The following is a 15734-nucleotide window of genomic DNA, read 5'->3' as shown; positions in this document are numbered from 1 at the left end:
AACAGTATTTTATGATGGAAAGAGATATCCAAAATGAAAACATTTAACTCTACTATGTCAACAAAATGAAAACAATAATGTTGAAACTGGCTTTATCCAATCATTATAATTTTCTATTTTGACCTTCAGTATATCCCCTTAAGCATTAGAGATGGATTAAGGTCTTTGTTACTGAAAGCATGCATAAAAAGAGATGGCTTTGAACTTTCATATACACGTATCTGCCTAATGCTTGAAATGAAATGAACAATTGCAAACATTAATACCTGTCTGTCATCTGTTCATATGTGTTTAATTCTTGAAGTGCTGATTCCCTATCACAGTTTGTGATATGCTGTCTGTCTGCTTTCTTGAGCGTCCTCTCTCCTCTTAGATGACCCCCTCTCCAGCCATATCTCCTCCCGGCACTGCCTGTCTGATCCCGAGGTGTCATCCTGGGTCACCCGTTGTCTTATTAACAGAAATAATGCCCTGCCCAGAGCAGCATCAGCCCATATTGTCTTCAGCCACAACACTACCATGGTGACTTTGTTTTGATGACCCTCTGTAGCAGCAGCAACAGCAGCAGCAGCAGCAAGTTTCCCTCAGATGAATGCGGCCTGTACAAATTAATGGCTGCTGTACTGTGGCATTGGGCCTAGCACCATGGGCAAAATGTGCGATTTAAATAATCTCTCAGGCTGTGGAGGAGTCTGGAGAATGGCAGACAAGCTGACTAATAACACAGGATTCAGTAACAAGGGTTGCTCTGATGGTAATGACTCCCTGCTCCGGCAATATCTGATTCTCTGCGAAAAACAGTCATCACAGGCGGAGGATGGTATTTAAACCCTGCAACAACAGTAAAACCCCTGAAATAATTGGGATACAACAAAGCATTGGGGGAATAAAAACGTGGTGTATGGAGGAATTTTGATGTAGGAATAATTAATAGTCTCCAAATGTGATAAATCGTGTGGACCTCTGGACCAATATAACCTCATTAGAAATGTATGAAAGTACAATCATCAGGGCTCTCATGAGGCATCAGACTGACGCAACAAATGGTATGTTTTTTCATCTGGAGAGCGGTTTGCAAAAGGAGCGCACATCAGATCTCACAAGTGTCATTTGTGCTCTTCTTTTGTGAAGGAACATTGTGTGGGAGTCAGGCATATTCACCACTCAGTTATCAGAATAACTCTAATTAGGCTATTTTTAACACATCCTTTTAAACAGCTCTTGGGTGTTTACATTTGCTAATGGCAGCCTGAGTGAAAATCATCTATCAGCAAGCATCACCATCATGGCCACTGACACATTAACACTGATCCTCTACCAAGAAATATGGGGGGGAAACCTAGCTAGGTTGCTTACACTTGTGCATTCACCATTTATATGAAGCATGCATCAGTATGTGTGCATATGCTGTATTTTATTTATGTGAAATAGTTACAGTTGCACACTCCGTTTCAGAGAGCCCAAGCAAACTAATTAAAAGGCACCAGGGATGTTTTGCTCCAGTGAATAAAAGACAGCTCTTTCAAGTCAGTGCATTCACCAGATTACACCCTTTGTAAAAAAAAAACACATTTTACATCCGTGTGATTTACATAATTTTCATTTAGTTTACTGTTAACATTAAAAACACAGCTCACATTTGAAGTCAACTAACACCACTTTTGGTTGTTGTTCAGCCTGCAAAAAATAATTTTAATATTCCTTTAGGGACTTAAAGTGTGTCAGAGGTATTCTGCTTTATGGTAACCTTGTTGGGCTATAATGGTGTTTTTAGTCCCATAATGTATCATCATTATTGTGGAGGAAACTTCTGTGTAGTAATGCATGGAGTCACCGACTCAGGAAGGAGACACGGTGAGAGTTGGAGCTTTGATGTCAAACACTGATGGGTTTATTCAGAGTATTCGGCCGGAGGATTCACATCACAAATCAAAGAGTCAGAGGTTCTGACCACACGGTAGAGTTGCCACGTCAATTCTGAAGAACCTCTCTCTATGCTAGACCTTTTAACAGGTTCAGAGAAATCAACATCTCTGAAGGAGTAGACTAAACACTGAATCATCTGCGTCCGACGCTCATGACCTCAAGGATTTCACATCCGAGAGCCCACAAACACCGATAAAGAAGTGCTTCAGTGTTCTCACAACAATTACCCTACGTGCCAGTCAAGTTGACCGGTCTCACACTGGTGACAACAACACATATGGCACCAAGGCCTTTCCTTAAAGGAGATAACATATGTCAGAGTAAAAGGTTAGATATCTAGAAGAATTATTCCTTAACAATTATATTGCAACAGGGACGTGTATTTTTGTTGTAATATTTGTGGATTGTCATTTAATTCAAAAGGGACAGGACAGTCTTATTTTCTGTTGTTACCATCTGAAAAATACAGGCTCTCTTGCTCTATCTAGTGGTGTTTTGGAGGAACAGCTGCTATCTTCTGTTGATATTGGGTTTTTTTTCAAGAAAATAAACTATTCCAAACCCATCACAGGAAGAGATGTATCATTCTCTTGGGTCAGCGCAGTAAACCCTGAGGCGGGCCGAGTCTCCTCATTAACAACATTTCAGTGTAGTTATTTTCCAGGGACAAAAGCCGCCCCGACAAAACCCTTGTTTTTGGTCATTCTGATAAATAAGTAGTTAAAGGTTTGCAAAAATATATCTACTCAGGGGAAACATTATTGTCGTAAATGCTCCCCTGAGGTGAATTAATGGTGTGTGCCCTCCAATACAGATACCATGGGATGTTTATTAGATCTTTGTTCTCCATTATATTGCAGAATAACATGTTCTCACAGTAATGATGTGCTAAGGTATGTGATGAACCACACCTCCACAGCCAGCAGGTCATGTTGCCTCTGTGCATATCAGTAATTTGATCTGAGCAACAAACAAAGACTGTCCCTGGGCGACCGGAGCTCACTGCATCATTATTCCTGACAGCAGTTATACCAAGCACACATCCCGGGCAATAATGACAGCCGTTTTGGATCCCTCCAAGCCGTTCTCTGCAGAGCTGCACGTCATCAGACGGCTGAACTCCAGTCTGGAAACTGCACGGGCAAACTTTCCTAATGCTGGATGTCGCCCCCCTGCTGGGCATGTCAACCTGGCTCCTTTACGAAATGACGTCCCCCTGCTGGATCCTTGCTGCGGTCATCTCAGCGCTGGAGCGGAGGTAGATCTAGGGGTCAAAGGTCGACAGAAATTCATAGTTTTCCAGCATGTGGCCTCTGCACTTCGGGTGCCTCCTGGTCTCAGAGAGAGGGCACAAACAGCTCCAAATGCCTCGGGTGTCTGTGTTGACCTGAGTGAAGACAAGGCCTGGAACTCCAGGAGGATCCCTGATGCCGCCTTTAGAGCCAGACTCAATGGTAAAATAACAGAAGATTAAATATACATTTGCTCCAAATAACACCATTGATATTAATACTTTATCAGTTTATGGCAGGTCAGAATCGGATTGTGTATTTACAGCAGTCAAAGTTGGCTTACCTACAGTAAAACCCCAGGCCCCAAACACTCAGGGGCACAACATAAACTGAAGAATCAGTTAATTGAATAATACATCTAAATGAAAAATGAATTTGCAGCTATTTCATTGTCACAGGAGTCTAGGTGATTATGGGAATGAAAGTAAAAAACTAATTCGGAGATAATGGCCTTTAAAGATTAATGTACAAACATTTTGTGAGACGCAACACGTGAATTACACTACTAACATAATACAAGTTATAGATATCAACATGAAACCTCAAAAGTTGATTTATTGAAACACTTGTATTTTGTATCACAAGTTAAGATAAAATAAGATATACTTGAATAATCCCAAATTGGGAAATGTTTACGTTGCAGCATCATGTACTGTAAAACAAAGTATTCCACATTATTAGAAATAAACAATTGTACAATGTAAACATCTCAAAATAGAAGATAAAACAGTACTAAAAAAGTGAAAATATAAAAGTTGACCATGAAAGTTGTCATGTCTAAAAATGCAGATTAAGGCATTATCTAATCGTAAATACTATCAATGTATTAGAAATCAACAGAAACAAACAAAAAAAGTACATTCATATGCTGGATGTTTCCTTTCCACTAGTCTGAAAGAAGACATGTTATGAAAGCAAAATACCCCTCTTAAAATTGACCAGTGCAAAAAAAAAGAACCCAATGTTTTTGTCTGTAGTGTTTCGCCTTAATAATTTTTCAAATAAAATGCCAAGCATTTTCTGCCTCCAGCTTCTTGAATGTTAAAAGAAGTCTTGCATTCTTTAGTCTTATTTGACAGTATATCTTTTGTACTACTGTTGTTTGGAAAATACGAGCATTTGGAATTGATTACCTTGGGCCTTTGGCAGACATATACTATATATTCATAGACCAAACCATTTTTCAAGTAAGTGGCAGTATAATCAATATTGTTTGCAATCGATCACTTTGATCCCAAAGGGCAATATGTTGTCTGAATGGTATTCATTAAAAACAAGATTTCATCGGACGTTGGGTTATTAATAAAAAACAACAAGGACTTTTTTCTACAAATATATGAATCACAGCCTCTTCGGCCAGTCGCTGACAATCAACCCCTTGATGTCTAACAATGACAAAAATGTACACTTTAAAAAGGGCCTTGAGGTTATATCTGCACTTCTACCTTTACATTGTTTATCGTTTGACTTGATTTAATCTAGTTTTAGCCAGGACCTTAATTGTCCTTCCCATAGTTTGGTTGCATTTTAAAAGTGTTAAATAACATGTTGTGTACAGTGCCCCCTTCTGCTCAATGGACAGCTGCAGTGTTAGTGGAAGGCACATTATTTATAAATGGTAACACAGAGTGACTACTTTCCCGAATAAAATGTATATATTTCCTTTGTTACCTTGGACACTATTTGTTTGTATGTAAGTATTTCGTTTTACTAAAGCAAACATGCTATTTGTTTTTGTGTTGCAGGCTCAAATCAAGCTAATTGATAGCTAACATAGCTCTATGCTAGTTAATAGCTAACGTTTGTTTCTGCCATGTCGTCACTACATTTAAAAAAAAAAAATTGGAGCCTTACATTGAGTCAGTATAACTTTGTGCTATTATTACAGTTTCATATTTGTGTATGTATTAAATAATTCAGGTTTGGCCTTGTATTTACACATGCTAGCTAGCCTGACTGTAGCCTTGACAAGGGCAGTAGGCTATATTTACTATTAGCCTACCTTTTCATATTGTCACAAACCAATTGACACACAACACAGCCTGGGCAGGTAGTAATTAAGAACAGGAGTGACAGAAGGTATCTGTGTCTCTTGGTCTAGAGTCTAGACACAACACTGTCTTATTAAACTGTCATCTGTAGTTTGCTGTTGGCTCATGCCATTGGGGTAATTAAACCTGATTCATTTACAAGTCACAGAAAATGGGAGGAAAGCGAGGTCAATGGGCCATGGAGGATTTTTGCTCCAAGACACCATTGTGGCTGATTTAGCCTTGAGAGAATCTGTTAATAGTTTTAGGGACATTTGTGTGCCTTTTTCCCAACATTTAATAGTCGTCGTGTCATCCAAAGGTTCAAACAATCCTGTTGAAGTTCACCCACGCTCACTGAAGACTAAAGCAGCATCGTTCAGCAGATTCCCTGAAAAAAACACTGGACCTCGGGTAAGTAAGGATACAAGTACAACAGATCTTTATTTTCATTGTTCTTTAGTTTTCCTTTTAACTCTCACTCTTATGAGAAAAATCCCATTAATATATGTATTCAATAGACTCCAAACTAAAGCATGAACTAATGATGGTTCACTTTCTATAATAAAAAAGAAAAATCAGATCAGTGATCAATTAACCACTTCATCATCACAACACAAACACATATTAAGTATGAAAGAGTAGATTTAATAAGCACACCCTTTGGGTCTAATAAAGCGTAGGCAGGTGTTCAATTTGAGAACATAATCATGATTTATTATTTTGTTTCTGAGTCTACAGTACTTCAATCATAATTACCTTGACATAAAATATTCAAGTTTAGGATATGCTTGCAGAGGCTGTAGTGAAGAGTTTAAAGTGTTTTCTTTTTAGTGAGTGGAGGCTTGATTGATGCATTTATGCAGTTTGAGACGTGGGAGGAGAGGGGTTAACACAGTGCTGCTTGTCGATGCACAAACACATCAAATTGTTTGATTAATTCATTTTTATTTAAAAGAGTATATATTGGATTATGTCTTCATTTTGTCTTTTATTGTATATTTAAACCAGTGATTCTCAAGGGGTCTTGAAAAGTTTTCACATTCATTGATTTAAGATATCATAATACAAATATTCTAAACATTTTCTAAACAAATGCAACACATTTTTAAATTGAACATTCGTAAAAGTTAAAAGATTGTATTCTAATCGAACACTGAATCTCCAAATATGTTTTATACATGTCTAATATTTATATAATACATTTCTCTTGTGTTGTTCTTTCACATAACTCGGAGCATAGCTGCGGAGATGTAAAAAGGGACATACATCAGGGTTTTCTCTATCTTGTAATGGGTCCTTTGCTAGCAAAAAGTTGAGGTACTCTGATTTAGATTATATCCTGATTTTGGTCTGATCGTCAGTATATCAATCACTTTGGTCCAGACAAAAATGTTGATGAATTGCCCTTAAATTTGATATTTATCGTTGCCTGACATTCCTGACATAATTTGCTCCTGTGGGTATTGTCCACAGTAATAACTGTTACATGTCTAATATGTGTAATGTGTCATTGTAAAGCGCTTTGAGTGCCTTGAAAAGCGCTCTAAATAAAAATGTAATTCATTATTATTATTATTTGATATTTATGGTTGCCTGACATTCCCCTTCTACTTTCTGTTTAGTGCTAATGTAGACTCTCTGTCTCTTTTTATCTGAATATATCTTGACCTTGATAGTTGTTTACAGTTACTGCAGGGATTTTAATTAAGGGTAATTTGTATGGAGTGGTGTAGGACTCACAGTCATTACAGACCAACAAGTCAGAGTTAATTTACAAGATCATTAGGCTGGTGAATAAGGCATGATACTGTTTATATGACAAACTAATGCTATACTTGCATGAGAATTCAGTTGGAAATTACGTTTTATATACACAGCTTTTTAAACATCTTTATGTCAACTATTTTTTTTATTAAGATATAAAAAAGAAAGAAATAGATGGTAAAAAACCTAAAAATATAAACACAAATATTGACCATTAGGCATCTTGCATCCTAATCTCGCTTGCTGCCTTATTTCCTGAAGAAATATACACTGACAATATAATACAATTCTTATTTTTTTAAGGATGTCTTCTCTAATGATCTGAGACTGCGGACAGACAACTCAGCGGCAGTTCAGCGATTCAGATACACTTCTGCAACACAGAGGTCTGCACACAGCAACCTTTAATGGTCTCCTTTCAATATTAGTAAAGATAAATGAAGCATACATCCTACATTATCCATTATGTATGGTGTCATTTTATCTTGAGGGCTATTAAGAGTGAGTAGGTTTGATTTTGTGATGTCATCAGGGAGCAATGTGTCCTCTTGTCGTGTTAATTGCTGCCCAATGAAATAATGCAGCAAGACTGTAGCCTTAGTTAAGCCTCCGGGAAGAATTGGCTCCCCACTTAATATGCTGTCTAATATACTTTGTGCAATGAAGAGGGCTGTTTAAGTATTTAAATTAAAGCTAATAACTTTTGGGAATCAAACTACTCAATGACAGTCAAGGCCATCCGTTGTGATGTTTAACGGCTGGAATTTTCCGTTCTTTTTCAGGAGTTATGAAGAAGTTGGCTGGGATGCAAAGTTACCCCGGCGCTTGAAGGCACCAGAAACAACTCTGGAAAAAACAGCGGACCCAGTGAGTGAGCGTCCCTCATCGAAGCGATACAACAGTCAACCTCAGCTGTGGCAGGTAAGCCATGGAGAACAAACTACGGTGGCCGAAAACAGCCCAAAACACTTACATTGGGAGAAACACGCTTCACTTTGAAAAATTAGGCAAATATTAAAACCTCAAATGTGCCAAAACACATGCAAAAGAAGAAACATCTTCACATACTTGACAACACCTGCGCAGCATTTAGAAAAACAATCACCAACTTGATGAAACATATGCAGTGTTTACTAAAAGCGCAGCGTAAATGAAACGCTGCAAATACAAATCGCAGCAAAAGTAGCTCAAAACAGAAAATAGGGACAGCAAAAAGTGGGGGGGAGTTATTTACTATCTAGAATAATTGTAAGTATTGACAGTATACAAAACAAACTGTTATAGTCTCTCAAAATGAAAAGCGAGTTTCCTACTAATGAGTAGCCTATAGTTAAATATATATAGAGATTTTTGGGAAAGGTATCGTTAACAGCGGTGCAGCATTTACCGACGTGAACATTGTCACATGTCTGCAGTATATAAGTGTGTTGATGTAGTAAAGTGAACGTGTATATGGTTTAAAGAGCGGAGTCTCTTACTAAAGGTCCCTGATAACTTCTGCTAAAAGATCTCTCCTTGCTGTCTTATCCAAGTCTGTTGGAGCAGAGTGGAACAGGCAGCAGCTTCGATCCAGGAGTGATGCCAAGAAACCAATATCATTGTAAGTTTTTAACAAACAAAGACTCTCTTTCTAAGAGCAGTTACATAAAAGGGATAGTTTGAAGTTGGGTTGAATGAGGTAACATCCATAGTGAGTGTATTTTCTACAGTTTGTAGAAACAGACAGGAGTGCTGTGGATAGGTGGTTTTAGCTTCCCGAAAAAGGCCCTAAATAATACGAGTTGTAGTGTACACTGTAATTATATATTTATCACCACTTTACCTTTCTGTTGTGGCACTTACTGTAGGCTGTTATGTATTGTCTCTTCAAAGCCGGCAGACTCCATTGACAAAAACAGTCATTTTACCTCGCAGAACACGGAAGTTGCTGGCCTGCCGCTGCCTCGATCAATGAAGGATAAGCGTTGACAATCTTCTAAATACAGAGAACACTTCGACTGAAATCGAATTTTCTAGGTGGGCCTTTTTGTTAAGGTAATACAATGACTATGGATAAGTACCTCAAACAACCTAACATCTCCCTCAACTATCCTTTTAATAATGATCACCGGCTTTAAAGCAATACCCCTCCCTCCTTTATTCAGCTGCAGTGGATGTCCGAGATCAGGTCAGATCCCTTTGTACACGTGAGTACATGTTTGAGAGCAAATGACTCACACATATGTTAGCATGAGTTCATGAATCCAATCCATAGTGACCTCAGAGCTGACCTTGGTGATCTTATGTATGTGCAGCGGTACGATCGGCTCTGAGAACATGCATAACATCGACAACATGGACCAACACTTTCTCCCACTGACCCTGAAGAGGAGCGTGGTGCCCCCGTATGTGCCTACAGCACGGTGAGACACACTTTTATGACACACACACTCCTTCGCCGCGCATCTCAAGAGTGCTATTAATTCAGCATGAAATATGTTTTGCACTTGAAATGTTTTTTTATTGCACCCAGGGTGACTAAAGCAGATTCTGGAGCAGCCTCAGCCTTTGAAATTCCTCTCACGCGGTGATGTTCAGCCTCCTGTAACAGATCCTGATAAATAATGTGTAAACTTGTGATTTGTGCCAGCCGAACCACCATCCCTGGATATACAGGCAGGGCTGCGTATGCTAACTCTGCTGAGGCTGCAGTCTCCGTCCCAGCTGTCTCCCGGCCTGCACGCTCCTCTGAGTGAGTCTTCACACTAACTTTTATGAGGCCACTTAGGCAGCAAAATAAGCCATTATCTGACAAGGACTCAAAGCAAGTGCTATTTTATTCATTGCTAGAAATTATTGATCATTCTCATGATATTTTTATGGTTATTTCTTTCTGTTTTGTTGTATTCACTGAGATGTCTTTCTCCCACCACCAGTACATCTACTCAAGTACTGAACTTAAGTACAACTTTGAGGTAATTGTACTTTACCTAAGTATATTCAACTTTATACAAGATTCAAGATTCAAGGCTTTTATTGTCATTCGTACATAGCTACAGTGTAGTTATGTCGATGAAAATCTTAGGTCACAGGCTCCTCCAACAGTGCAACACAATAAAACAGATATAACATATAAAATAATGTAAATACAAATAAAATAGAATAGAAATAGTGCAATAAGAGTCTATATACAAGTGATTGGAATATGATATATTAGATGAATAATTTCTAAGTAGCAGCCAGAAGAATGTTATGGATGTTGTTTCAAAGTTCAGGTGTTTAACAGATATTGCTTGAGCAGTTCAGGTGTTTAATAGTCTTCTGGCCTGTGGGATGAAACTGTCCCTGAGTCTGGTGGTTTTAGTCCGGATGCTGCGGTAGCGCCTGCCAGACGGCAGCAGACAGAACAGTTTGTGGCTGGGGTGATGGGGGTCTTTTATAATCCTGAGGGCTTTCTTCCTGAGCCGCTGGGAGTAAAGATCCTCCATGGATGGCAGCTCCACTTTTTACTCGACTACATTGAGGAAGGCAATAGTGTACTTTTTACTCCACTGCAATTATTTGAAACACGTTAGTTACTTTATAGGTTCAGATTATTTACGAACACAAAATTGAAAGCCACTCATAAATAAACATATTGACATATTATTATAGGTAAGATATAAGATATCCAGCAAGAGTATACAATATAAAGTAATTAAATAAAGCACCTTTATTAGCTTTAATTAACACATTTTAGTATTTTAATATATGTGATTCTGAAAAAAGTACTTTTGCTTTTGAAACGTTAAGTATATTTTGATGCAAATACTTTTGTACTTCTATTTAAGTAAGATTCTAAATGCAGGACTTTGACTTGAGTATTTAAAACATTTGATATGGCCACTTTTAGTCAAATGTTTTATATTTTTTATATGAATACTGCCAACCACTTTATTTTTGCATTGGTGTAAATCATAGCTCACCACTGTCCACTGGAGGGCGCTCTAATGCTCTCCACTGATACCATGCCTCCAGTTATATTCTGGCTGCAGCACACAGATGTGCACACAGATGTGCTCATTCACTACTTTACTGCTATTCATTGGAAATGAAATACAGCTCAGAGTTATCATCGTTGATATCAAGACATCAGAGGGTTAGAAAATGTAGGACAATTTGTTTTCACAGCTTTATTTTTCTTATTCAAAGTACTATATAATGCTTTTTTAGAAGAAAGAATTTCCTTAAATTTCATTTCAGGAGTATACATTTCTTGAGATGTATTTTTATCATTACCCAAAAAGCAGCTTAAGTAGGGCCGCAAGTAAAGATTATTTTCATTAATGAATAAACGAATAGTTGTTAGCACTCTAAAATGTTAGACAATGGTAAAAGATGTTGGTCTGTGTTTTTAAAAGCACAAGATGACGTCCTAATTGTCTTGTTTTGTCCAAAAAACTATGGATAAAGATATTACATTTACTGTCAGGAAGGATTTATAAAAAACACAAGATATTTACATTTAAGAAGCTGGAATCAGAAACATCTGATTTATATTTTGAGTTTTTATTTAAAATTACAGATGAATGGATTATCAAAAAAGTTAGCTGGTAATTTAATATTTGAATATTATCAATATATATTTGCAGTACTAATTTAAAGCATTAATTGGTTGTTTAACAAATCACTAAGAAATCAAGAAAATAACATGTATATTTGTTAATAGACATCTTTTAAGAGAACAGGATAAAATGAGAACGATTTTTAATCCCACTAGCACGATGACTTTTATATTACTATTATTATAATATTTGTTTTTTCTTATTAAGTATTTTAGCTTTTCTTCTTTATATGTATTTGACTGGCATTTCTTTAGGCTTTTGCATCAGCTAAATGTGTATGGTATTGTATTGGATGAGTGGGCCGGTGAGATACAAGTTAATGGTCAGTTTGTAAAGACTACAGTAATTGGAAATGTTCAGCCAGAGATGAAAAAAACAATGGATGTCGTTCCTGAAGACAGACAGGAGGGAAATTGGAAGTCTTGGAAAACTGGGGAGAAAATGACAAGAGGGTTAATTTGAGGGCAAAATAACATTATTGCATAGAGGAGATTTTAAAGCAGATCATGCCATCAAAAGCAACGGAGAATATTTAATTGAAGAAAATGTAACATATTAACAGCAATAACGTCAGTGTACATGAACCAAGTGGAAGCTTTTAACACTCAAACCTCCCTCCGCTCTGGGAGTGTTGCCTGTCTGTTAAGGAGGTGCAACCTGTTTCCTAGTCGGGCCCCAGTTGCGGGAACTTTACCGGCTTTTGGAGCAGGCATCTCCAGATGGCTGGATCCAGAGCAGCTCGTGGTAATCGTGGTTTTTCACAACCTAGATCCATTTTCCTGGTGCTGAGATCTGTTTCCTCTGCTGATTAGGCTGGCCTCCCATATTTTTTCCCCAAAACAGAAAAAAAGACAAGCACTTGGATTGATTAACTGTCTGTTGCAACGGTCAGACGTCCTCAGGATCTCTGCTTGCCAAAGCTCACTCTTACACAAGTGCCTGGTGTTTTTTTAAGTATCAGTGTGTAGCAGCCTTTGGTGTTTATTTGATCTAAATAAATGAGGATTTTCTGACTCAGAATTATGATATTTTCACAGGACAATCACTGACTTGGGGAGTCCTTCTTTTGGCCACGCAGCCCCCCTGTCACGAATGGTGACCGCCACGACCCCCTGCAACCCCTTCCTGAGACCTGCACTTCCTGTCACACACAAGCAGCCGGGGAGGCTTTAGACAAAGGCGATGAGAAAGTTTTGAAGGTGCCTGCTTCCATTTTATGCCATCCAATCTGTTTGTATGAATACGTCTATAATGATGTGATGTCAGTGACTGATTCGGAGAGAGTTGGAGAATAATGAGATGCTCCATTATCATAATTTCCCTGATTTAGATGAGTGGTTTTCTAACTCTGGGTAGTGAGCTCTCGCATTGTCCTCTTAAACATTCGCTCTCTCACTGACTCACTTGCCTGCTCACTGTGTGTGTGTGTGTGTGTGTGTGTGTGTGTGTGTGTGTGTGTGTGTGTGTGTGTGTGTGTGTGTGTGTGTGTGTGTGTGTGTGTGTGTGTGTGTGTGTGTGTGTGTGTGTGTGTGTGTGTGTGTGTGTGTGTGTGTGTCTATCAAGAAGGGCAGAGAAAGGGTCCAAACACAGAAAATATTTAGGGAAGTAAGGATTTGATGCACTAGTGAGATAATTAACAGTATAAAAACCAGGTATAAGAGATGCATTATGAGTCATATTTTTTTATTAACCTAAGATAATTTGCTCAAGAAGTACACATTAAATGCATTCTGTAGTATGAGCTGCACACATCATTTAGAGGCTTTTGCTTCTCTCGATGTGACTGCAATGCAAATGGACATTATTATGAAGTGCCTGCCAGCTATAGCTCTATGTCTGTGGTTTGTGCCGCTTTGCGCTTAGACAGGAAATAGGGAAGAGCTGGTTTTCCTGTCTCTCTTTATCTACATATATGTTGTTTGATTTACATTTCACGAGGATTTCTACTTGTTGGGCGTTAAAGGTTCTGTGATCACCGATGCATCACAAGTCCCATCCACATCGCAACTACATTATCTTATTGTCATTACATTTAAAAAAACATACAGATTTAGGGCTGCATCCAATGATTCACTTCAATGATTTGCTGCATTAATCCATACATGGTATATAAAACGTTAGAAAAAGGGGAAAAAAACATCCATCCCAGTTACTCAAAGTCCTAGGTCATTTCTTGTTTTTGTCGAAAACTCTATTTAATATTATATAATCCACAGAAAAGCAGGAAAATCCACGTTTGAACGGCTAAAAATACAATTATCTGCCATTTTTACATTGAATTACTTTAACAAATAGTGAAATCAAAAAAAGGTGCATGCAGAATATTCTACCAAACACTTTGTCGACTGAATTGAAGCAGCAGAAGCGGAGATATACTGAGTTTTGATCTAGTGTCCTTTTTTAAAACAGTGGAAAGCACCCTTCAGATCTCCAGGAGACATTTTGGAGAGTAGTGTTTGGTCAAGTTGCATTAATAATGTTATCATTACTCATTACGCATTGAGAATGCATTCAATTCGTTTACTTAGTTACTCAAAAGGCACAATTAATGATCTTTATGAATTCGATTTGGTCAAAGATGGCTTAAAATATTTAGAATCCTCTACGCTTCTTGTCTAGTGCCATGTGTAGAAAAACTAAACTAAACATTATTTTAACAAGTCTGCCTTTACGTTTTAGTAATAGCAGTCCTGTCCTCACAGTGAGGCCACAGCCTTCACACGTCCAAAACTCTGAGCGAACAGATGACTCCAAAGGCTAATTGGCAATTTTGCCAAGCCAGCGTAGAATTCTAATTTTAATAAAGTCACTTTTAAGTTACCAGGATTCCCATTTCACCTTTTTTAGATGCCATCTGCCTCCCAACACCTCCACTAACTCAAGCTTACATGGACTTGTCCTTCTCTCCTCAGACAACTGAGAGCAAGCTGATATCAGCCTCCATCAAACTCCTGGTAAGACAGTACAGTCCTAAACTTAAAGAACAGCAGCATCACTGGGTTTAGTAACTGTAATGTAATGACTGAATTCCATTTGCAGTTGTATGAACACAATATACTCTTCCTGCCCCACATTGGTCACAATTTATTTGAACACAATGTCTCATTAATGATCAGTGTAATAAATAATACTGACTAAGATGTATCTGTTCCTTTACAATGCACTATATTTAGAGGGTGCCCTCCTGGTGATTGACGTCCAGTAACCACCAATTAATGTGCTGGACAATCTTCACTTAAAGCCTACATTTAGGAAGCCAGCCTTCAATATGATCCCCCATTATTTAAATGATTGAGGAATTAGCCTTCATTATTGAGGACGTTTGGAGATGTTTTTGACAGTTTGACAGTTTGACATTTTGGAAAATACACTTATTTGCTTTTTTGCCGAGTTAAATGAGAAGATTGACACCGCTCACACACAGGGAAACTGGAAACAGGGAAACGGCTGAAGCAGCTCTGTCAAAAGGTTGAAAAATGTACCTTTCAGCACCTCAAATAAATAAAAAATACTAATGTTGACATCTCCGGATAGCTCTTATCCCAAGACATGGAAATAACATCAATATTTTCCTCCAACTCTCAGCAAAAGAAAACTCATTTCCAAAATGGTTTCTTTAAAATGTTGTATTGTACCTGCGTTTTAATGTTTAGTGTTGTGTTGAAACCATTACAAACTGCATAAACCTCCTTATAGCAACTCTGGTTTCTAAATGCGCCCCCCTCCCCCACCTTCAGATTTTCCAGCCTGTGGTCTGAATCTCATCACCGACTCCTTTTGAAAACAGGCTCACAAACATCATGATTGATTCAGCCCCTATCCTCCAGGATCTCTCAATGCCTGCCTGGGCTGCAGATTAATTTCCTCTCCCTCATCTTAATTTTTACTCATCGCCGCTCCATAAAAAGGCTAAATGTCAAGCATGCCTGACTCCTTCTAGTGACACGTCTATTCCAGCAGATAATTACCATAAGGAAATAGATGCTTTAGTGTGCAGAGGGGGAATTTAATTTACTCTGACATCCTCACAGCATAATGCATTCCTAAAGAAAGAGAGTTTTTCAGTTTGCAATTGACTTTATAGATAAATTGGACTATTTAATGTGATTATCAGTCTTGAACGCCTTTGACTTATT

General features: G+C 38.1%; 1 protein-coding gene across 1 annotated transcript; it reads left to right on the top strand.

Annotated features, from left to right (window-relative positions):
• The first annotated feature begins 2980 nt into the window (after positions 1-2980).
• Positions 2981-9750, top strand: LOC117499698 (spermatogenesis-associated protein 48). The gene is made up of 8 exons (XM_034152275.1): positions 2981-3380; positions 5571-5662; positions 7319-7401; positions 7798-7936; positions 8548-8615; positions 9160-9201; positions 9310-9417; positions 9645-9750. The coding sequence occupies exons 1-8, from the start codon at positions 2981-2983 to the stop codon at positions 9748-9750; spliced, it is 1038 nt and encodes a 345-aa protein (XP_034008166.1).
• The last annotated feature ends 5984 nt before the right edge of the window (positions 9751-15734 follow it).

The sequence above is a fragment of the Trematomus bernacchii genome, unplaced genomic scaffold (assembly GCF_902827165.1).
Source record: "Trematomus bernacchii unplaced genomic scaffold, fTreBer1.1, whole genome shotgun sequence".
Classification (NCBI taxonomy): domain Eukaryota; kingdom Metazoa; phylum Chordata; class Actinopteri; order Perciformes; family Nototheniidae; genus Trematomus; species Trematomus bernacchii.
The sequence above is the reverse complement of the archived record's forward strand: the minus strand, read 5'-3'. Positions and strand labels throughout refer to the sequence as shown.